At 50.6% G+C, this 23,687-nt stretch overlaps 1 protein-coding gene and 1 long non-coding RNA gene across 4 annotated transcripts in view; one reads left to right on the forward strand and one right to left on the reverse strand.

The window, feature by feature from the left end:
- LOC132392814 (collagen alpha-1(XVIII) chain-like) overlaps positions 1-10,062 on the reverse strand; it is a 269,811-nt gene extending 259,749 nt beyond the window's left edge. The window contains exons 1-2 of the mRNA XM_059967218.1: positions 9,915-10,062; positions 9,724-9,797 (exon numbers count right to left, since the gene is read on the reverse strand). Of these exons, the coding sequence (XP_059823201.1) occupies positions 9,724-9,797; positions 9,915-9,925 (85 nt within the window). The 5' untranslated portion in view covers positions 9,926-10,062. The remainder of the gene's footprint in view (positions 1-9,723; positions 9,798-9,914) is intronic.
- Positions 7,134-23,687, forward strand: part of LOC132392815 (uncharacterized) — a 77,569-nt gene continuing 61,015 nt past the window's right edge. For 2 of the 3 annotated variants that reach the window (XR_009511661.1, XR_009511659.1), the window contains exons 1-3: positions 7,134-9,242; positions 10,293-10,426; positions 10,549-10,613. This is a non-coding gene — a long non-coding RNA (uncharacterized LOC132392815). Of the gene's footprint in view, positions 9,243-9,722; positions 9,823-10,292; positions 10,427-10,548; positions 10,614-23,687 lie in introns of those variants that run through there. The other variant, XR_009511660.1, reaches the window with a different exon arrangement.

Raw genomic sequence — 23,687 nt, forward strand, 5'->3', positions numbered from 1 at the left:
AGAGAGTGACAATAACCAGCCTAAACGATTTCCACCCAGTGACGCTGCCCTACATTCATGAAGTGCTTTGAGCAGCTGGTAAGGGATTGTATAAAGTCCCACCCTCCAGCTGTGTTGGACTCTTTCTAGTTTGCTTCCCACTCAGACTGGTCCACCGACAGTATCGGAGCCTTGGAGCTCCACTCTGTCTGCGCCACCTAGAAAATAATGTCCTATTTGCCAGAATGTTGTTCACCAACTTCAGCTTGGCGCTTAACACCATCATCCTCCAGAGGCAGACGGGGGAGTCCTCGTTGGGACTCAACACCCCTCTCCGCAACTGAGTCACGGACTTCTTCATGGGAAGACCCCAGTCAGTCCGAGTTGGCAGCAACATCTCAAACGCCACCACACTGAGCACTGGGGAGCCCCGTACACTGTCAGATCCAGCTCAGGCTACATCATCAAGTTCACTGATGATACAACTGTAGCTGGCCTCATCAGCAACAGTGATGAGTTAGCATGCGGAGAGGCTTGTCAAATGGTGTGAGAACAGCCCGTGTGTCTCAATATGGATAAGACAAAGGAGATGATTTTGGATTTCAGGAAGGTGCAAATCAACCACTCTCCAACTCAAATCAATGGCTCTGCCATGGAAAAAGTGAAGAGCACAAAGTTCCTTGGTGTGCACATAACATACAACCTAACCTGGACTCACAACACCTCCTCTTTAGTCAAAATGACACAGCAGCTACACAGTCTGAGGATAGAGGTATGCAAGGCCTCCCAACTCCATGCTAACAACCTTCTACAGGAGGACCATTGAAAGTGTCCTGTCTGACTACATCATTGTGTGGACCATGCAAAGCGTCAGACCACGAGACTCTACAGAGGACTGTAAAACCTACCAAGAGGATCACTGGGGTTTCCCTCTCCCCTGTATTTCTGATATTTACTGGCAGCATTGTAGATGAAAGGCCTGAAGTATTCCCTTTTCCCTCTCTCACCTTATCTCCTTACCTGCCCTTCACCTCCTTCAGGAGCTCTTCCCCCTTTCCTCTCTTCCATGGCCTTCTGTCCTCTCCTTTCAGAATCCCCCTTCCCCAGCTCTGTATCTCTTTCACCAATCAACTTCCCAGATCTTTATTTCACCACTCCCCTCCCCCCCCCCAGGTTTCACCCATCACCTTGTGCTTCTTCCTCCCCTCGTCCCACTTTCTAACTCTGACACCTCATCTGGTTTTCCCCCAGTCCTGATGAAGAGTCTCTGCCCAAAATGTCATCTATACTGTTTTCCATAGACCTTGCCTGGCCTGCTGAGTTCCTCCAGCATTTTGTGTGTGTTGCCTGAAGCATAGTTCCTAACACCCTATCACACAATCTCTTTGACCCACTGCCGTCAAGAAGGGGATACAGGAGCATCAGGACTAGGACTGGTAGACTGGGTAACAGCTTCTTTCCTTGGGCTGAGAGGCTAATGAATACCCTGCTACCACCGAGGTTTCGTTACTAGGATAGTAAGCTGTTTACTGTTCATTACTACGTGCATTTTGAATTATATTTATTAAGTTAAGGTGGTAATATTTTGTTTTATGTGCTGTGTGAGATGTATACAATATGTTGTGTGAATGCACCATGGTCCAGAGGAATGTTGTTTCATTTGTTTGTACATATGTACAGTCAAATGACAATAAAATCTGAACTTGAGCTTGAACATCTAAACGCAGTAAAGTGAGTCATTTGCCTCTAATCACTTCAGAGAGGATTACGCTGAGGACAGCCCGCAAGTGTCACATTGCTTCTGGCGCTACAATAGAATGGCCACAATCTACCAACCCTAACCGTACGACTTTGGAATATGGGAGGTAACTGGAGCACCGAGAGGAAACTCACACAGTCATGGAGAGAACATACAAACTCCTCACAGACTGTGGTGGGATTCAAACCCCAATTGATGACTGCTGGTATTGTTAGGCAATTGCACTTGCCACTACACTGGCCTGAGCTGACCCAATTATGATTCCAATTCCGAAGGAATATGGAACTGGCTGGAGTGTTTCAGACAGGCGTCTGATAGTCAGCATTGACACGGTAGGCTGAATGGCCTGTTTCAGCGCCCTATGTCTCTGTGAACAGCTGGCAACGGGTGTAAAAAGAACAATGCAGGCAGCAACACTTCAGATGTACTGCAGGACTGGTGCCTCCAGGGACAAACTGCTCCAGAGGCAACACAAATATGCATCGAGGCAGACCATTTGGGCTCTGGATAACACACACCATTAACAGCTCAGCCCTGGCTTCGAATGTGTCACAGTATCCAGCCTCACTTATATCAACTTGGGCAAGTGTGACTGGGGAGGGTGGGGGGAGCAGAACAGAATATCCCCGCCCTCCAAGTTCAACCAGAGAAGACAGGAGCACGACCACACACGAGTAATGTGACAAGGTGCTCTTGGAGAAACCTTTTCTCAAAGTCAGTCAAGTTTCTTGTCACATGCACAAGTACATGTATGTACAGATGCAATAAAAAAAATTAGATCAGATTGCTAAAGCCAAGCCCAGTGTCTCGAGGTCAACAAGCAGAGAGCTCGAGGGAACAAATTCTACAGCAGAGGACCTTGGCAGCACAAGGCCAAGCAGCCAATAGGGGAATGGTCAAAATCAACAATGTGCAAGAATGGGAGAAATTGAAGTCTGCAAGAACCAAGAGGCTACACACAATCTAAAGGCAAGTGCTCTCACAACATTTAATAACACTTGGACAAGCACTTGAATTGTCAGTATATCACAGGCTTAGGACCAAGTGCTGATAAATAGTATACTTGATGGTGGGCATAGACATAGTGGGCCAAGGGCTTGTTTGTGTGCTGTATGGTTTTATGAAATAGAGAGGTGAGGTCATGGAAGAACTTGAAAGACAAGAATTCTAAATTCAACATCTTGCTGACTGGGAGCCAAGAATGGACAAGCTGGTACTCTGGGTTGGACAGAAATTGGACCCACGCATCCTGGCTTCACCAAACTCCTGAAGGCTATGCCATGTGTATATAGTGATCTAGTGTAGGTACATATCATCACTGGGTAAACATTTAAATTAGAGAAAATACAATCTGATGAGAGGTATCGGCCAAAATGCCGACTGTTTAGTTCCCTCTATGGATGCTGCCTGACCTGCTGAGTTCCTCCAGCACTGTGCGTTGCTCTGGATTAACAGCATCTATATTATCACTTGAGTTTATAACCTGATCTCAGTCTGGCCTTAACTACTAGATCAACTTGCAAAGGAGTTTCGACGTAAAGGCAACACATACAAAATGCTGGAGGAACTCAGCATGTCAGGCGGCATCTGTAGAAAAGAGTAAACAGTCAACATTTTGGACCAAGACCCTTCATCAGAACTGGGGTGGGGGGTGGGGGAAGAGATGAGAAGTTAGAGCAAGAGGATGGGGGGAGGGGAGGAAGAAGCACAAGGTGGCAGGTGATAGGTGAATCTGCAAGGGGGGAGGAGTGAAGTAAAGAGCTGAGAAGCTGATAAGTGAAGAATTAAAGGGCTGGAGGAGGAGGAATCTGAAAGGACAGGGCAGAAGACCATAGAAGAAAGGGAAGGGGGAGGAGCACCAGAGGGAGGTGATAGGCAGGTAGAGGCAAGGTGAGAGAAGGAAATGGGAATGGTGCGGGGGGAAGGGCAATTACTGGGTTCATCATCTACACGTCTTCCTCCCCTCCCTCCATGTTCTTGGCCTAACTTTCCATCTTTTCTTTTCCAGTCCTGAAATGTTGACTGTACTCTTCTCCATTGACACTGCCTGGCCTGCTGAGTTCCTCCAGCATTTTGTGTGTGTTGCTTGGATTTCCAGCATCTGCAGATTTTCTCATCTTTAAACATAAAAGCAGTGTCACCCTGCCTTCTTCCTGAACCAGGCAGTTGTGTCCAAAGATCCAGGCACAAATCTAGGCTAACATTCCAGAATTACTTCTGATCCCTTCCTTTCCAGTCCTGATGTAGGTTTTAGCCCTAAACACTGAGTGTTTATTCCCCTCCATAAATGCTGCCGGACTTGAACGCCAGCATGGAGATGCATTTTATGTGTTGCTCAAAATATCCAGCATCTGCAGAACTAGCAGAATCTGAGTGTTTGTTCCAGAAATGCTACACTGTCATAGGCAGTGAATTGTGGGTGAGACAGATGTCCCACCTAACCCTGCTGGTGGACGTCAATGCTCTTTCAGTGAAGAACAATCAGAGGTACAAAGATTCAACCCTAACTTCTGCCCTACACCACACTGGTGCCCTGCATAACCTTTATTCCTCAACCCTTGTGAGTGCTACCCATTACAAAAGGGAATTTGCTCAGAAGCACTTTGAAATAAGTGGGAAGAATGCTACATGTAATGCAACTGTTATATACTTATAACAATTATAAGAAGGTATATACACTTTTGTAATGAGTCCATATGTGTGACTGTGTGTATACTAATGGATATATGCCATAGTCATCAGACACTGGTACTCGAGTTTTATAGGATTGCTTTTTATTTATGTTTTTTATGCTTATTGTTGTTTTTAATGCTGCATTAGATCTGGAGCAACAATCACTCCGTTCTCCTTCACATTCATGTACAAAAGAATAAAAATAAGCAATCTTGAACTTTGAAATAAACAGCAATTATGAAAATGCGAAAGGTGCTGCAGGCTGATTTCAAAATAAATTAATTTTATATAAAAGAAAATTTGAGTTCAGAAGTAATATCATCTTCCCGTAACAGTAATGGAGTGTTGTGTATAGCTTTTGTTCGGTTTCCTTCCCTTACCCAAAAAGGAATGGACTTGGAAAGAGAGTTCAATGAAGATTTGCCAGACTGATTTCCATGATAGTGAGCTTGTGTAATAGGAGATTGGTTGTCCAGATCTGTATTCACTGAAGTTTAGCAGAATGAGGGGTGATTGCATTGAAACTTGCAAAATTCTTGCACAGCTCATCAGGGAAAATATTTCTCCAGGCTGGAGTTGGTGTCTAGACAGTCAGATATAACCTCAGAATAAGAGCTCAGACATTGAGGACTGGAACAAAATGACACTTGTTTGGAATTCACTATCTCTGGGAGTGCCGTGTGTGCTTAATTGTTATGTTTATCCAAATTAGAGATTGATAGATTTCTGAAATATTAGAGAGAATCCAGTGTTATGGAGATAGGGCAGGAAAAGGACAAAGGTAAGAGGTCAGCCATCATCTTGATAAATGGCAGAGCAGGCTTGAGGGACCAGATTACCAAGCCTGCTCCTAAATCCAAAGCTTTTATGTCTTATTTCACAACAGGCATTAGCTGCCTGTTATCCGTAACCTTCCTCCCACTGGCGCAAAGAATCACAGACTTCACAAAGGTGTTTATACAGAGCCAGAGTAATCACTCTCAGTGGACAGTCACAACATCCCACAGGTCATTTAAGGTTTGAGAGGTGTTTAAGCCCAGCAAATATTATAACAGTATTGCAAAGTTCTGTGGGCTATGAAGGGTCAGTAACCCAGAAGGATTTCAGATTTACTTCTCAAAATACGAAACATGATTAACTGTTGCAACAGAATTGCACAAAAGTCAGCCACTCCATTAAAAACAGGGAAATGCTGTTTAAGTCATTAAGTATTGTGCTTCATAGGAAAAATGAATCAGTTTCTGAAGTATTCTATAATAGAGTGATGGAAAGGCAATATTCCCAATACAGTGCTGACTCCATGTCTAAATTTCATTCACAGGAACCATTAATCAGTGTATATATTATGCAGTAGCTATACTCTTTGCTTCAAGACAGAGCAAACTAAGCCATGTTCAACATAATTTGACAAGATATTTTTCATCAAGGAATTAATGATTACTCTCTATACAGGTCATCACCTATACACATGGTCAGTGCTGAACATAGCTCCAAGTCACCAAAAGCTCTGCTGCCCACATCCTAACTTGCATGGTTTCTTTCACCTTTCACCTTCCAAGTTTGCCAGCTGACAACGGCGATGCCTTCATTGCAAAAATCACCACCCTCACATGCCACTCCCTTTCTCAAACTACCTGCCCGCCTACAACACTGCAGAATCTGCCGATATCTACCGAGAATCCAGACGCTGGAATCTGGAGCAGCTGAACACCTGCTGAAGAAACCCAGTGGGTCAAGCATCTGTGGGAGGGAAATGAATCGTCAATGTCGACAATTCCTACCACCCCCCCCCCCCCACCCCCACCATGCTGCTTGACCCAATAAGTTCCTGTTGTGCATATTTTTACTTTCACTACACCCCCATTTTTCTTGCTCCCGTCACTGGTAGCAGTACCATCAACACCATTCTCCACCTTCCTTCAAACCACAAGTCTTGAAGCCTGTTCCAATATTTGATCTGATGTTAGATGTTGTCAGCACATGAAAATAAATTATTGCTGAATCAGATTCTTAGATGAAATTAGTGTCTTTATAAATGATTCACCATTCTCTCCCCACCCTACTCTAACAACACACACAAAACTTTTCCCAAGTCAAAATACCAGGTACACCTGTATCAGAGTATTCCTCATCATTCCCATGCAAGTTGGCTCTCAAACATTTCAGAATTCTGTTTTATTATCACTGACAGACGTCATGAAATTTGTTGTTTTGGGAGGAAATGCGCATGGCATTTGTAATAGAATCCATAGATCTGACAGTATAATGTTGAGAAAGATTGCAATTCAATTCCTGTGTATAGTATGAATAAAGAATACGTTTAAAATAAACAAATTCCCAATATATCCTGCATGAGCTACATGGCCCTCAAACCCACTCACTGTCAACACTCATCCTATGGTAAGATTGTCACCACTTTCCACTATACTGTCTCATGCTCTGCCACACAGAGAGATTACACTGTGACTTTGTCAGGCAACTGCCTTCCACCCTCTGAAAGTGTGGTGAAGGAAAAACCAAGGGAAATCTGCACACCGCAACACCCCTCATTTAATGATCAACTACAGGCAGCCAGTGCACTGGTCAGGGGAGCACCAGGGAAAGCTAGTCCTCTGTAAGAGACTGAGCCAGTACAGTCATTCATCGTTTTGATATTTCAATGCCAATGAAGTGCTTCAAGTGCTGTTACTAAGGAGGCAGAAATAATTTCCACACTGCAGGATCCTCCGAGTAGCAATGAGTTAAAGGGCCAGATAAAAGTGTCATCGAGCTACTGTTAGTAGACCGCTGCCCCCGAATCCCAGAGATCTGGGTTCAATCCAACAGGTTCTCCGACCCCATGAGTATTCGCCCACATCCCAAAATATACAGGTTGGAAGGTTAATTGGCCATTGTGAGGTAACCCCTGGTGTATAGGCAACTAGTAGAATTGTGGTGGGGGGGGAATCACATCTATGTGGGGAGAATAAAAACTGCAACTGGATCTTCAACTTCCTCATCAGAAGACCACAATCTGTGCGGATTGGGAAGAAACATCTCTAACTGGTGATAATCTACACTGGTGCACCTCAGGGATATATGCTATGCCCTTTGCTCTACTCTCTCTACACCCATGATGGAGCTGTAAAGAAGGGAAGACGGTGGCTATATTTCATTAGGAGTTTGAGGAGAATTGGTATATTACTAAAAACATTCACACAAATTTCTACAGATTTCTACATGGAGAGCTTTCTAACTGGCTGCATCATTGTTTGGTTTGGGGAGGGGAAGGGGCCTGCACAGGATCACAGATCAAAGTAAGCTGCAGAAAGTTGTAAAATCAGTCAGCTCCATCATCGGCACTGGCCTCCACAGTTTCCAGGACATCTTCAAGGAGCAGTGCTTGAATGGCTTCAATGGTGTGTCTATCACCCCATCACCCAGGATATGCCCTGTCCTCATTGCTACCTTCAGGAAGGAGGTAGAGAAGCCTGAAGGCTCACACTCAGAAAATCAGAAACAGCTTCTTCCCCTCTGCCATCTGATTTCTGAATGAACTATCAACTACCACATTACTTTTTTATTTCTATTTTTGCACTACTTATTTAACTAACACACATACAATGTGTTATTTAATACACATAATTACTTGGCGTAATTCACTATTTTTTCTCTATATGTATTGCATTGTACTGCTGGCGCAAAGTTAACAAACTACACAACGCATGCCGGTGATATCAAACCTGATCCTGATTCTAATGGGGTTAGTGGAAATGGGTGGCTGATGGTCATCAGGGACTTGGTGGGATGAAGGGCCTGTTTTCATTCTATGACTGTAAAATCTGTTTTCTGCTTGTGCTTGAAAATTTAATTTTGAGGTAAAAGTCCAGTGATCTTCTCCCAAAGTAACAGGCAGGGTATCTTTAATGTGCCGGAGGGTGAAGTGGCACTGCATATCCCAGCTGACAGGCTGCGATGACAATACACTCCCCACTACATTGTCAGCCTTTTATTGTGCCTCGAGTCCACCACCTTTTGACTTTGGGAGGGACTGCCTCCTTTGATGCACTCTTCGGCAGGCAGATGTCACACGCAAAGCAGCACCTCAATCTGCTGCCCCTCATCTTCATCTGCTCACTTGTGAGGAGGGGTGAACGGGGACCTCTAGGGCAGAGCTGCTGGGGTTTGGACAAGTGGGCTCTCACTAAATACTCCTATCCAAACAACACCCGGATACCTAGTCACTACCTGACTCCTGCTCCTGGGGTTCCATTTCTGTTACTTTTCAACCCCTGCATCACAATGGTGTCACAATTAATAGATTTAATCCCACAACTTTTAAAACCAGCAATTGGATTGCTAAAGCTAAATGACTAAATGAAGGTAAATGAGGCTAGTACAGGTAACAACAATGGTCAGTGTGTTTGCAGTGGGCTAAAGGGCCTGTTTCTGTGATGTTTCATGAACTCACACACTCCAGCATCACTGGAGATCCAGGGCTTTTTCTTGCCAGACATCCAAAGCAAGACAGACAGCCCACCACAGATCCACACAGTACCAGCACACACATGGAGGCAACAACTAAAACTCAGCGAAAGGAATCCGAGGGCCTGGACAATTTCTACAGAGATCAGACCAGGGTTGAGATGACACACATCTTTGAAGGTTACGGATACCTGGGCCCCATCACTAGATAAGGTCGAAGGATTACTTGATAAAGCCCTTTCAGATCGTGTCACGGGGAGGGAGATGATCCAACAACTTTGGCCTCTGAGAAATTTATCTTTCGAGAGAGATTGCCGTGTTCACCACACAAGGACTAGTCTAAAGAACAGCAGCATTGAAGAGGAAGGTAAGGTCAGCAGATATCCGAGAATAGTTTGAAGTGAAGGAGAAACACCAGCAGAAACCACAGCGGCGTTTCTGTCCCGTGCCTCCCGAATAAATCAAAGCGACCCCAAGCCAACGCTGAGACACACGGGTCATTTCAAACGCACCCCGCCAGGCAGTTCCTCCGAGAACCGGATTCTCTCGCGTACTCCCGTTATCCCGCAACCTTCTCAAAGTTTACGCCAGCGTGAGAATGCCCCGAACGGGTAACGGGGGCATGTCGATTTATTCAAGCCTCCTTACCCAATTTCCGAAACAGGCACCAAGTTCCAGACCCCGAAAACACACATTGCCGAACGAAAGCTCTCCGCTGATCCCCAAAACTTGCAAAGCCACATAACTCATTACCTTAGTACACCGATTCTTTGCAAAGAAGGACATACAGATCAAAAGCAACCTGGTTAAACAATTCACCCCGTTTCCTGCGCGCACACACACTTCACCTGGATCCTGGGACGCTGTTAGAACACCGAGGAACAAAACGATGAAGATCGTTGACTTCCACTGCAGTAGACACCTGTGAAGAGTGAAGCGGGGAAAAAGTTAGAAATACACGCAAAAAGTTCTTGTTTTAGTTGGTTGTTTTTCGAGTCGGGGTCAGTTTTCCTAGCTGGTGAAAGACAGGGACACTCACCTCCCATGCATGGCCACGGCTGTTCGCACAAAGCAGTAACCGGCAGAAATGTGGGACTTGTATTTTCCCAGCCGTGGCTGAACAGCTGACTTAAGAACAACGAGTATTTGAGGGGGTGGGGGGAGAGAAAGGGAGCCGCGAGGGGGGAGGCAGAGAGGCGGGCGAAAAGTATTAACTCTCTCTGGCCCGGGCTGTGGAATTCCCCTGGGTCCTATTGCCTGGTTAACCAAAAGTCACAAATCGAAGTTCTTACGGAAATAAACGGCTGGGTGTCGTTAATTCAAATCTAATGTACGCGTCTACTTGAACCAGGGAGGGAGGGGCGAAAGATTATTCCATGGGCAAACGTTCTCACTCTGTCCTGTTCCCTAATCTCAGACTCCCCCCACGACACGGGAAGATCTTTCTCAGAGGACACTGGCATTTGAAAATCCAGCCTGGCAGATACTAGAAATCTGAATCACAACCAGAGGCAACACTCAGCAAGCCGGGGCGGCATGTTTGGAAAGATGGTGAATCAAGTCTCGATTTGTTTCCCTATGTTGACGCTGCCTGACCCGCTGATTTCCTCCAACAGCTCCTTTTCTACCGACCTATTGTTTCTATGGTAATGTTTCTGTTTGTCTATCTACAGATGCTGCTCGATCTGTTGAGTGTTTCCAGCATCATCTGCACTTGAAGTTTCGTTTCTTATTTCCGGTGTGTATGTTTTCATGTTCGGTCTTTCCCACTGCACTGTGCTGAGCTTGAATATATACCGACCATCTCTCCCTGCTGGGCTGCCCAAATATAGTTATCCCTATCTCAGGTCGGGGGACATAATTTCATCTGTCCCTGGTGTTGCTGATTGCTGTGTCTCAGGCCTGTATATGCAGGCACCCACCAGTTTCCACCCAGCTCACAAGAGTCACCTGCAGCCTATTTAGCCCACGTTTTCATCCAAGGTCCTTGTTCACACATCGAACCAGCCAGCTGCTCCTAACTTTCACTCTCCCTGCCTAAAGTTTACCTCATTGCCTGTTGGGTTTGACTTCTGTTCCCCATTACCCCTTAACCCCTTGTGGCTTGTTATTTTGTAGTGCATTATTAAAGTTACTGTTCTAAGATGAATGGTCTCTGCATCGGGGTTAAGCCTCCTCTACGTTTCCTGACACTGTTAGAAATGGAGAAATAATCTATCATCAAGCACCCTCACAAATCCAGGCCATACTATCCTCTATTACTGTCCTGCAGGCTGTCCTCTCCTCTCTCTACTACCATCCCATAGGCTGTCCTCTCCTCTCTCTACTACCATCCCACAGGCCATACCCTCCTCTCTCTACTACTGTCCCACAGGCTGTCCTCTCCTCTCTCTACTACCATCCCACAGGCCGTACTCTCCTCTCTGTACTACCATCCCACAGACTGTCCTCTCCTCTCTCTACTACATCCCACAGGCCGTACTCTCCTCTCTCTACTACCATCCCACAGGCCACACCCTCCTCTCTCTACTACCATCCCACAGGCCGTCCTCTCCTCTATCTACTACCATCCCACAGGCTGTCCTCTCCTCTCTCTACTACCATCCCACAGGCTGTCCTCTCCTCTCTCTACTACCATCCCACAGGCCGTCCTCTCCTCTCTCTACTACCATCCCACAGGCTGTCCTCTCCTCTCTCTACTACCATCCCACAGGCCATACCCTCCTCTCTCTACTACCATCCCACAGGCTGTCCTCTCCTCTCTCTACTACCATCCCACAGGCCGTACTCTCCTCTCTCTACCACCATCCCACAGGCTGTCCTCTCCTCTCTCTACTACCATCCTACAGGCCATACTCTCCTCTCTCTACTACCATCCCACAGGCCGTACTCTCCTCTCTCTACCACCATCCCACAGGCTGTCCTCTCCTCTCTCTACTACCATCCTACAGGCCATACTCTCCTCTCTCTACTACCATCCCACAGGCCATACTCTCCTCTCTCTACTACCATCCCACAGGCCACACCCTCCTCTCTCTACTACTGTCCCACAGGCTGTCCTCTCCTCTCTCTACTACCATCCCACAGGCTGTCCTCTCCTCTCTCTACTACCATCCCACAGGCTGTCCTCTCCTCTCTCTACTACCATCCCACAGGCTGTCCTCTCCTCTCTCTACTACTGTCCCACAGGCTGTCCTCTCCTCTCTCTACTACCATCCCACAGGCCACACCCTCCTCTCTCTACAACTGTCCCACAGACTGTCCTCTCCTCTCTCTACTACCATCCCACAGGCTGTCCTCTCCTCTCTCTACTACTGTCCCACAGTCTGTCCTCTCCTCTCTCTACTACCATCCCACAGGCCACACCCTCCTCTCTCTACTACTGTCCCACAGGCCGTCCTCTCCTCTCTCTACTACCGTCCCACAGGCCGTCCTCTCCTCTCTCTACTACCATCCCACAGGCCGTCCTCTCCTCTCTCTACTACCATCCCACAGGCCGTCCTCTCCTCTCTCTACTACCATCCCACAGGCTGTCCTCTCCTCTCTCTACTACCATCCCTCAGGCCGTCCTCTCCTCTCTCTACTACTGTCCCACAGGCTGTCCTCTCCTCTCTCTACTACCATCCCACAGGCCATACCCTCCTCTCTCTACTACCGACCCACAGGCTGTCCTCTCTCTCTCTACTACCATCCCACAGGCCGTACTCTCCTCTCTCTACTACCATCCCACAGGCTGTCCTCTCCTCTCTCTACTACCATCCCACAGGCTGTCCTCTCCTCTCTCTACTACCATCCCACAGACTGTCCTCTCCTCTCTCTACTACCATCCCACAGGCCGTACTCTCCTCTCTCTACTACCATCCCACAGGCTGCCCTCTCCTCTCTCTACTACCATCCCACAGGCTGTCCTCTCCTCTCTCTACTACCATCCCACAGACTGTCCTCTCCTCTCTCTACTACCATCCCACAGGCTGTCCTCTCCTCTCTCTACTACCATCCCACAGACTGTCCTCTCCTCTCTCTACTACCATCCCACAGGCCGTCCTCTCCTCTCTCTACTACCATCCCACAGGCCGTACTCTCCTCTCTCTACTACCATCCCACAGGCTGTCCTCTCCTCTCTCTACTACCATCCCACAGGCCATACCCTCCTCTCTCTACTACCATCCCACAGGCCGTCCTCTCCTCTCTCTACTACCATCCCACAGGCCGTCCTCTCCTCTCTCTACTAACATCCCACAGGCCGTACTCTCCTCTCTCTACTACTGTCTCACAGGCTGTCCTCTCTACTACCATCCCACAGGCTGTCCTCTCCTCTCTCTACCACCATCCCACAGGCTGTCCTCTCCTCTCTCTACTACCATCCCACAGGCTGTCCTCTCCTCTCTCTACTACCATCCCACAGGCTGTCCTCTCCTCTCTCTACTACTGTCTCACAGACTGTCCTCTCCTCTCTCTACTACCATCCCACAGGCTGTCCTCTCCTCTCTCTACCACCATCCCACAGGCTGTCCTCTCCTCTCTCTACTACCATCCTACAGGCCGTACTCTCCTTTCTCTTCTACCATCTTGAAGGCCGTACTCTCCTCTCTCTACTACCATCCTGAAGGCCATACTCTCCTCTCTCTACCACCATCCTACAGGCTGTACTCTCCTCTCTCTACCACCATCCCACAGGCCGTACTCTCCTCTCTCTACTACCGTCCCGTAAGCCGTACTCTCCTCTCTCTACCGCTATCCAGGCCATACTCTCCTCTCTCTACTACCATCCCATAGGCTGTCCTCTCCTCTCTCTACTACCATCCCACAGGCTGTCCTCTCCTCTCTCTACTACCGTCTCACAGGCTGTCCTCTCCTCTCTCTACTACCATCCCACAGGCTGTCCTCTCCTCTCTCTACCACCATCCCACAGGCTGTCCTCTCCTCTCTCTACTACCATCCCACAGGCTGTCCTCTCCTCTCTCTACTACCATCCCACAGGCTGTCCTCTCCTCTCTCTACTACTGTCTCACAGGCTGTCCTCTCCTCTCTCTACTACCATCCCACAGGCTGTCCTCTCCTCTCTCTACCACCATCCCACAGGCTGTCCTCTCCTCTCTCTACTACCATCCTACAGGCCGTACTCTCCTTTCTCTTCTACCATCTTGAAGGCCGTACTCTCCTCTCTCTACTACCATCCTGAAGGCCATACTCTCCTCTCTCTACCACCATCCTACAGGCTGTACTCTCCTCTCTCTACCACCATCCCACAGGCCGTACTCTCCACTCTCTACTACCGTCCCATAAGCCGTACTCTCCTCTCTCTACCACCATCCAGGCCATACTCTTCTCTCTCTACTACCATCCCATAGGCTGTCCTCTCCTCTCTCTACTACCATCCTACAGGCCGTACTCTCCTTTCTCTACTACTGCCCCACAGGCCGTACTCTCCTCTCTCTACTACTATCCTGAAGGCCGTACTCTCCCCTCTCTACTACCATCCTGAAGGCCGTACTCTCCTCTCTCTACTACCATCCCATAGGCTGTCCTCTCCTCTCTCTACTACCATCCCACAGGCTGTCCTCTCCTCTCTCTACTACCGTCTCACAGGCTGTCCTCTCCTCTCTCTACTACCATCCCACAGGCTGTCCTCTCCTCTCTCTACCACCATCCCACAGGCTGTCCTCTCCTCTCTCTACTACCATCCCACAGGCTGTCCTCTCCTCTCTCTACTACCATCCCACAGGCTGTCCTCTCCTCTCTCTACTACTGTCTCACAGGCTGTCCTCTCCTCTCTCTACTACCATCCCACAGGCTGTCCTCTCCTCTCTCTACCACCATCCCACAGGCTGTCCTCTCCTCTCTCTACTACCATCCTACAGGCCGTACTCTCCTTTCTCTTCTACCATCTTGAAGGCCGTACTCTCCTCTCTCTACTACCATCCTGAAGGCCATACTCTCCTCTCTCTACCACCATCCTACAGGCTGTACTCTCCTCTCTCTACCACCATCCCACAGGCCGTACTCTCCTCTCTCTACTACCGTCCCATAAGCCGTACTCTCCTCTCTCTACCACCATCCAGGCCATTCTCTCCTCTCTCTACTACCATCCCATAGGCTGTCCTCTCCTCTCTCTACTACCATCCTACAGGCCGTACTCTCCTTTCTCTACTACTGCCCCACAGGCCGTACTCTCCTCTCTCTACTACTATCCTGAAGGCCGTACTCTCCTCTCTCTACTACCATCCTGAAGGCCGTACTCTCCTCTCTCTACTACCATCCCACAGGCTGTCCTCTCCTCTCTCTACTACCATCCCACAGGCCGTACTCTCTTCTCTCTACTACCATCCCACAGGCTGTCCTCTCCTCTCTCTACTACCATCCCACAGGCCATACCCTCCTCTCTCTACTACCATCCCACAGGCCGTCCTCTCCTCTCTCTACTACCATCCCACAGGCCGTCCTCTCCTCTCTCTACTACCAGCCCACAGACTGTCCTCTCCTCTCTCTACTACCATCCCACAGGCCGTACCCTCCTCTCTCTACTACCATCCCACAGGCCGTCCTCTCCTCTCTCTACTACCATCCCACAGGCTGTCCTCTCCTCTCTCTACTACCATCCCACAGGCCGTACCCTCCTCTCTCTACTAACATCCCACAGGCCGTCCTCTCCTCTCTCTACTACCATCCCACAGGCCATACCCTCCTCTCTCTACTACCATCCCACAGGCCGTCCTCTCCTCTCTCTACTACCATCCCACAGGCCATACCCTCCTCTCTCTACTACCATCCCACAGGCCGTCCTCTCCTCTCTCTACTACCATCCCACAGGCCGTCCTCTCCTCTCTCTACTACCATCCCACAGGCTGTCCTCTCCTCTCTCTACTACCATCCCACAGGCCGTACCATCCTCTCTCTACTACCATCCCACAGGCTGTCCTCTCCTCTCTCTACGACCATCCCACAGGCCATACTCTCCTCTCTCTACTACCATCCCACAGGCCGTACTCTCCTCTCTCTACTACCATCCCACAGGCCACATCCTCCTCTCTCTACTACTGTCCCACAGGCCGTCCTCTCCTCTCTCTACTACCATCCCACAGGCTGTCCTCTCCTCTCTCTACTACCATCCCACAGGCTGTACCCTCCTCTCTCTACTACCATCCCACAGGCCGTCCTCTCCTCTCTCTACTACCATCCCACAGGCCGTACTCTCCTTTCTCTTCTACCAGCCCACAGACTGTCCTCTCCTCTCTCTACTACTGTCCCACAGTCTGTCCTCTCCTCTCTCTACTACCATCCCACAGGCCACACCCTCCTCTCTCTACTACTGTCCCACAGGCCGTCCTCTCCTCTCTCTACTACCGTCCCACAGGCCGTCCTCTCCTCTCTCTACTACCATCCCACAGGCCGTCCTCTCCTCTCTCTACTACCATCCCACAGGCCGTCCTCTCCTCTCTCTACTACCATCCCACAGGCTGTCCTCTCCTCTCTCTACTACCATCCCTCAGGCCGTCCTCTCCTCTCTCTACTACTGTCCCACAGGCTGTCCTCTCCTCTCTCTACTACCATCCCACAGGCCATACCCTCCTCTCTCTACTACCGACCCACAGGCTGTCCTCTCTCTCTCTACTACCATCCCACAGGCCGTACTCTCCTCTCTCTACTACCATCCCACAGGCTGTCCTCTCCTCTCTCTACTACCATCCCACAGGCTGTCCTCTCCTCTCTCTACTACCATCCCACAGACTGTCCTCTCCTCTCTCTACTACCATCCCACAGGCTGTACTCTCCTCTCTCTACTACCATCCCACAGGCTGTCCTCTCCTCTCTCTACTACCATCCCACAGGCCGTACTCTCCTCTCTCTACTACCATCCCACAGGCTGTCCTCTCCTCTCTCTACTACCATCCCACAGGCTGTCCTCTCTTCTCTCTACTACCATCCCACAGGCCGTACTCTCCTCTCTCTACTACCATCCCACAGGCTGCCCTCTCCTCTCTCTACTACCATCCCACAGGCTGTCCTCTCCTCTCTCTACTACCATCCCACAGACTGTCCTCTCCTCTCTCTACTACCATCCCACAGGCTGTCCTCTCCTCTCTCTACTACCATCCCACAGACTGTCCTCTCCTCTCTCTACTACCATCCCACAGGCCGTCCTCTCCTCTCTCTACTACCATCCCACAGGCCGTACTCTCCTCTCTCTACTACCATCCCACAGGCTGTCCTCTCCTCTCTCTACTACCATCCCACAGGCCATACCCTCCTCTCTCTACTACCATCCCACAGGCCGTCCTCTCCTCTCTCTACTACCATCCCACAGGCCGTCCTCTCCTCTCTCTACTAACATCCCACAGGCCGTACTCTCCTCTCTCTACTACTGTCTCACAGGCTGTCCTCTCTACTACCATCCCACAGGCTGTCCTCTCCTCTCTCTACCACCATCCCACAGGCTGTCCTCTCCTCTCTCTACTACCATCCCACAGGCTGTCCTCTCCTCTCTCTACTACCATCCCACAGGCTGTCCTCTCCTCTCTCTACTACTGTCTCACAGACTGTCCTCTCCTCTCTCTACTACCATCCCACAGGCTGTCCTCTCCTCTCTCTACCACCATCCCACAGGCTGTCCTCTCCTCTCTCTACTACCATCCTACAGGCCGTACTCTCCTTTCTCTTCTACCATCTTGAAGGCCGTACTCTCCTCTCTCTACTACCATCCTGAAGGCCATACTCTCCTCTCTCTACCACCATCCTACAGGCTGTACTCTCCTCTCTCTACCACCATCCCACAGGCCGTACTCTCCTCTCTCTACTACCGTCCCGTAAGCCGTACTCTCCTCTCTCTACCGCTATCCAGGCCATACTCTCCTCTCTCTACTACCATCCCATAGGCTGTCCTCTCCTCTCTCTACTACCATCCCACAGGCTGTCCTCTCCTCTCTCTACTACCGTCTCACAGGCTGTCCTCTCCTCTCTCTACTACCATCCCACAGGCTGTCCTCTCCTCTCTCTACCACCATCCCACAGGCTGTCCTCTCCTCTCTCTACTACCATCCCACAGGCTGTCCTCTCCTCTCTCTACTACCATCGCACAGGCTGTCCTCTCCTCTCTCTACTACTGTCTCACAGGCTGTCCTCTCCTCTCTCTACTACCATCCCACAGGCTGTCCTCTCCTCTCTCTACCACCATCCCACAGGCTGTCCTCTCCTCTCTCTACTACCATCCTACAGGCCGTACTCTCCTTTCTCTTCTACCATCTTGAAGGCCGTACTCTCCTCTCTCTACTACCATCCTGAAGGCCATACTCTCCTCTCTCTACCACCATCCTACAGGCTGTACTCTCCTCTCTCTACCACCATCCCACAGGCCGTACTCTCCTCTCTCTACTACCGTCCCATAAGCCGTACTCTCCTCTCTCTACCACCATCCAGGCCATACTCTTCTCTCTCTACTACCATCCCATAGGCTGTCCTCTCCTCTCTCTACTACCATCCTACAGGCCGTACTCTCCTTTCTCTACTACTGCCCCACAGGCCGTACTCTCCTCTCTCTACTACTATCCTGAAGGCCGTACTCTCCCCTCTCTACTACCATCCTGAAGGCCATACTCTCCTCTCTCTACTACCATCCCATAGGCTGTCCTCTCCTCTCTCTACTACCATCCCACAGGCTGTCCTCTCCTCTCTCTACTACCGTCTCACAGGCTGTCCTCTCCTCTCTCTACTACCATCCCACAGGCTGTCCTCTCCTCTCTCTACCACCATCCCACAGGCTGTCCTCTCCTCTCTCTACTACCATCCCACAGGCTGTCCTCTCCTCTCTCTACTACCATCGCACAGGCTGTCCTCTCCTCTCTCTACTACTGTCTCACAGGCTGTCCTCTCCTCTCTCTACTACCATCCCACAGGCTGTCCTCTCCTCTCTCTACCACCATCCCACAGGCTGTCCTCTCCTCTCTCTACTACCATCCTACAGGCCGTACTCTCCTTTCTCTTCTACCATCTTGAAGGCCGTATTCTCCTCTCTCTACTACCATCCTGAAGGCCATACTCTCCTCTCTCTACCACCATCCTACAGGCTGTACTCTCCTCTCTCTACCACCATCCCACAGGCCGTACTCTCCTCTCTCTACTACCGTCCCATAAGCCGTACTCTCCTCTCTCTACCACCATCCAGGCCATACTCTTCTCTCTCTACTACCATCCCATAGGCTGTCCTCTCCTCTCTCTACTACCATCCTACAGGCCGTACTCTCCTTTCTCTACTACTGCCCCACAGGCCGTACTCTCCTCTCTCTACTACTATCCTGAAGGCCGTACTCTCCCCTCTCTACTACCATCCTGAAGGCCGTACTCTCCTCTCTCTACTACCATCCCATAGGCTGTCCTCTCCTCTCTCTACTACCATCCCACAGGCTGTCCTCTCCTCTCTCTACTACTGTCTCACAGGCTGTCCTCTCCTCTCTCTACTACCATCCCACAGGCTGTCCTCTCCTCTCTCTACCACCATCCCACAGGCTGTCCTCTCCTCTCTCTACTACCATCCTACAGGCCGTACTCTCCTTTCTCTTCTACCATCTTGAAGGCCGTACTCTCCTCTCTCTACTACCATCCTGAAGGCCATACTCTCCTCTCTCTACCACCATCCTACAGGCTGTACTCTCCTCTCTCTACCACCATCCCACAGGCCGTACTCTCCTCTCTCTACTACCGTCCCATAAGCCGTACTCTCCTCTCTCTACCACCATCCAGGCCATTCTCTCCTCTCTCTACTACCATCCCATAGGCTGTCCTCTCCTCTCTCTACTACCATCCTACAGGCCGTACTCTCCTTTCTCTACTACTGCCCCACAGGCCGTACTCTCCTCTCTCTACTACTATCCTGAAGGCCGTACTCTCCTCTCTCTACTACCATCCTGAAGGCCGTACTCTCCTCTCTCTACTACCATCCCACAGGCTGTCCTCTCCTCTCTCTACTACCATCCCACAGGCCGTACTCTCTTCTCTCTACTACCATCCCACAGGCTGTCCTCTCCTCTCTCTACTACCATCCCACAGGCCATACCCTCCTCTCTCTACTACCATCCCACAGGCCGTCCTCTCCTCTCTCTACTACCATCCCACAGGCCGTCCTCTCCTCTCTCTACTACCAGCCCACAGACTGTCCTCTCCTCTCTCTACTACCATCCCACAGGCCGTACCCTCCTCTCTCTACTACCATCCCACAGGCCGTCCTCTCCTCTCTCTACTACCATCCCACAGGCTGTCCTCTCCTCTCTCTACTACCATCCCACAGGCCGTACCCTCCTCTCTCTACTAACATCCCACAGGCCGTCCTCTCCTCTCTCTACTACCATCCCACAGGCCATACCCTCCTCTCTCTACTACCATCCCACAGGCCGTCCTCTCCTCTCTCTACTACCATCCCACAGGCCATACCCTCCTCTCTCTACTACCATCCCACAGGCCGTCCTCTCCTCTCTCTACTACCATCCCACAGGCCGTCCTCTCCTCTCTCTACTACCATCCCACAGGCTGTCCTCTCCTCTCTCTACTACCATCCCACAGGCCGTACCATCCTCTCTCTACTACCATCCCACAGGCTGTCCTCTCCTCTCTCTACGACCATCCCACAGGCCATACTCTCCTCTCTCTACTACCATCCCACAGGCCGTACTCTCCTCTCTCTACTACCATCCCACAGGCCACATCCTCCTCTCTCTACTACTGTCCCACAGGCCGTCCTCTCCTCTCTCTACTACCATCCCACAGGCTGTCCTCTCCTCTCTCTACTACCATCCCACAGGCTGTACCCTCCTCTCTCTACTACCATCCCACAGGCCGTCCTCTCCTCTCTCTACTACCATCCCACAGGCCGTACTCTCCTCTCTCTACTACCATCCCACAGGCCGTACTCTCCTCTCTCTACTACCATCCCACAGGCTGTCCTCTCCTCTCTCTACTACCATCCCACAGGCTGTCCTCTCCTCTCTCTACTACCATCCCACAGACCGTCCTCTCCTCTCTCTACTACCATCCCATAGGCTGTCCTCTCCTCTCTCTACTACTGTCTCACAGGCTGTCCTCTCCTCTCTCTACTACCATCCCACAGGCTGTCCTCTCCTCGCTCTACTACCATCCCACAGGCCGTACTCTCCTCTCTCTACTACTGTCTCACAGGCTGTCCTCTCCTCTCTCTACTACCATCCCACAGGCTGTACTCTCCTCTCTCTACCACCATCCCACAGGCCGTACTCTCCTCTCTCTACTACCGTCCCATAAGCCGTACTCTCCTCTCTCTACCACCATCCAGGCCATACTCTCCTCTCTCTACTACCATCCCATAGGCTGTCCTCTCCTCTCTCTACTACCGTCTCACAGGCTGTCCTCTCCTCTCTCTACTACCATCCCACAGGCTGTCCTCTCCTCTCTCTACCACCATCCCACAGGCTGTCCTCTCCTCTCTCTACTACCATCCCACAGGCTGTCCTCTCCTCTCTCTACTACCATCCCACAGGCTGTCCTCTCCTCTCTCTACTACTGTCTCACAGGCTGTCCTCTCCTCTCTCTACTACCATCCCACAGGCTGTCCTCTCCTCTCTCTACCACCATCCCACAGGCTGTCCTCTCCTCTCTCTACTACCATCCTACAGGCCGTACTCTCCTTTCTCTTCTACCATCTTGAAGGCCGTACTCTCCTCTCTCTACTACCATCCTGAAGGCCATACTCTCCTCTCTCTACCACCATCCTACAGGCTGTACTCTCCTCTCTCTACCACCATCCCACAGGCCGTACTCTCCTCTCTCTACTACCGTCCCATAAGCCGTACTCTCCTCTCTCTACCACCATCCAGGCCATTCTCTCCTCTCTCTACTACCATCCCATAGGCTGTCCTCTCCTCTCTCTACTACCATCCTACAGGCCGTACTCTCCTTTCTCTACTACTGCCCCACAGGCCGTACTCTCCTCTCTCTACTACTATCCTGAAGGCCGTACTCTCCTCTCTCTACTACCATCCTGAAGGCCGTACTCTCCTCTCTCTACTACCATCCCACAGGCTGTCCTCTCCTCTCTCTACTACCATCCCACAGGCCGTACTCTCTTCTCTCTACTACCATCCCACAGGCTGTCCTCTCCTCTCTCTACTACCATCCCACAGGCCATACCCTCCTCTCTCTACTACCATCCCACAGGCCGTCCTCTCCTCTCTCTACTACCATCCCACAGGCCGTCCTCTCCTCTCTCTACTACCAGCCCACAGACTGTCCTCTCCTCTCTCTACTACCATCCCACAGGCCGTACCCTCCTCTCTCTACTACCATCCCACAGGCCGTCCTCTCCTCTCTCTACTACCATCCCACAGGCTGTCCTCTCCTCTCTCTACTACCATCCCACAGGCCGTACCCTCCTCTCTCTACTACCATCCCACAGGCCGTCCTCTCCTCTCTCTACTACCATCCCACAGGCCATACCCTCCTCTCTCTACTACCATCCCACAGGCCGTCCTCTCCTCTCTCTACTACCATCCCACAGGCCATACCCTCCTCTCTCTACTACCATCCCACAGGCCGTCCTCTCCTCTCTCTACTACCATCCCACAGGCCGTCCTCTCCTCTCTCTACTACCATCCCACAGGCTGTCCTCTCCTCTCTCTACTACCATCCCACAGGCCGTACCATCCTCTCTCTACTACCATCCCACAGGCTGTCCTCTCCTCTCTCTACGACCATCCCACAGGCCATACTCTCCTCTCTCTACTACCATCCCACAGGCCGTACTCTCCTCTCTCTACTACCATCCCACAGGCCACATCCTCCTCTCTCTACTACTGTCCCACAGGCCGTCCTCTCCTCTCTCTACTACCATCCCACAGGCTGTCCTCTCCTCTCTCTACTACCATCCCACAGGCTGTACCCTCCTCTCTCTACTACCATCCCACAGGCCGTCCTCTCCTCTCTCTACTACCATCCCACAGGCCGTACTCTCCTCTCTCTACTACCATCCCACAGGCCGTACTCTCCTCTCTCTACTACCATCCCACAGGCTGTCCTCTCCTCTCTCTACTACCATCCCACAGGCTGTCCTCTCCTCTCTCTACTACCATCCCACAGACCGTCCTCTCCTCTCTCTACTACCATCCCATAGGCTGTCCTCTCCTCTCTCTACTACTGTCTCACAGGCTGTCCTCTCCTCTCTCTACTACCATCCCACAGGCTGTCCTCTCCTCGCTCTACTACCATCCCACAGGCCGTACTCTCCTCTCTCTACTACTGTCTCACAGGCTGTCCTCTCCTCTCTCTACTACCATCCCACAGGCTGTACTCTCCTCTCTCTACCACCATCCCACAGGCCGTACTCTCCTCTCTCTACTACCGTCCCATAAGCCGTACTCTCCTCTCTCTACCACCATCCAGGCCATACTCTCCTCTCTCTACTACCATCCCATAGGCTGTCCTCTCCTCTCTCTACTACCATCCCACAGGCTGTCCTCTCCTCTCTCTACTACCATGCCACAGACTGTCCTCTCCTCTCTCTACTACCATCCCACAGGCCGTACTCTCCTCTCTCTACTACCATCCCACAGACTGTCCTCTCCTCTCTCTACTACCATCCCACAGGCCGTACTCTCCTCTCTCTACTACCATCCCACAGGCTGTCCTCTCCTCTCTCTACTACCATCCCACAGGCCGTACTCTCCTCTTTCTACTACCATCCCACAGACTGTCCTCTCCTCTCTCTACTACCATCCCACAGGCCGTACTCTCCTCTCTCTACTACCGTCCCATAAGCCGTACTCTCCTCTCTCTACCACCATCCAGGCAATACTCT

Source organism: Hypanus sabinus, chromosome 4, assembly GCF_030144855.1.
Source record: "Hypanus sabinus isolate sHypSab1 chromosome 4, sHypSab1.hap1, whole genome shotgun sequence".
Classification (NCBI taxonomy): Eukaryota; Metazoa; Chordata; class Chondrichthyes; order Myliobatiformes; family Dasyatidae; genus Hypanus; species Hypanus sabinus.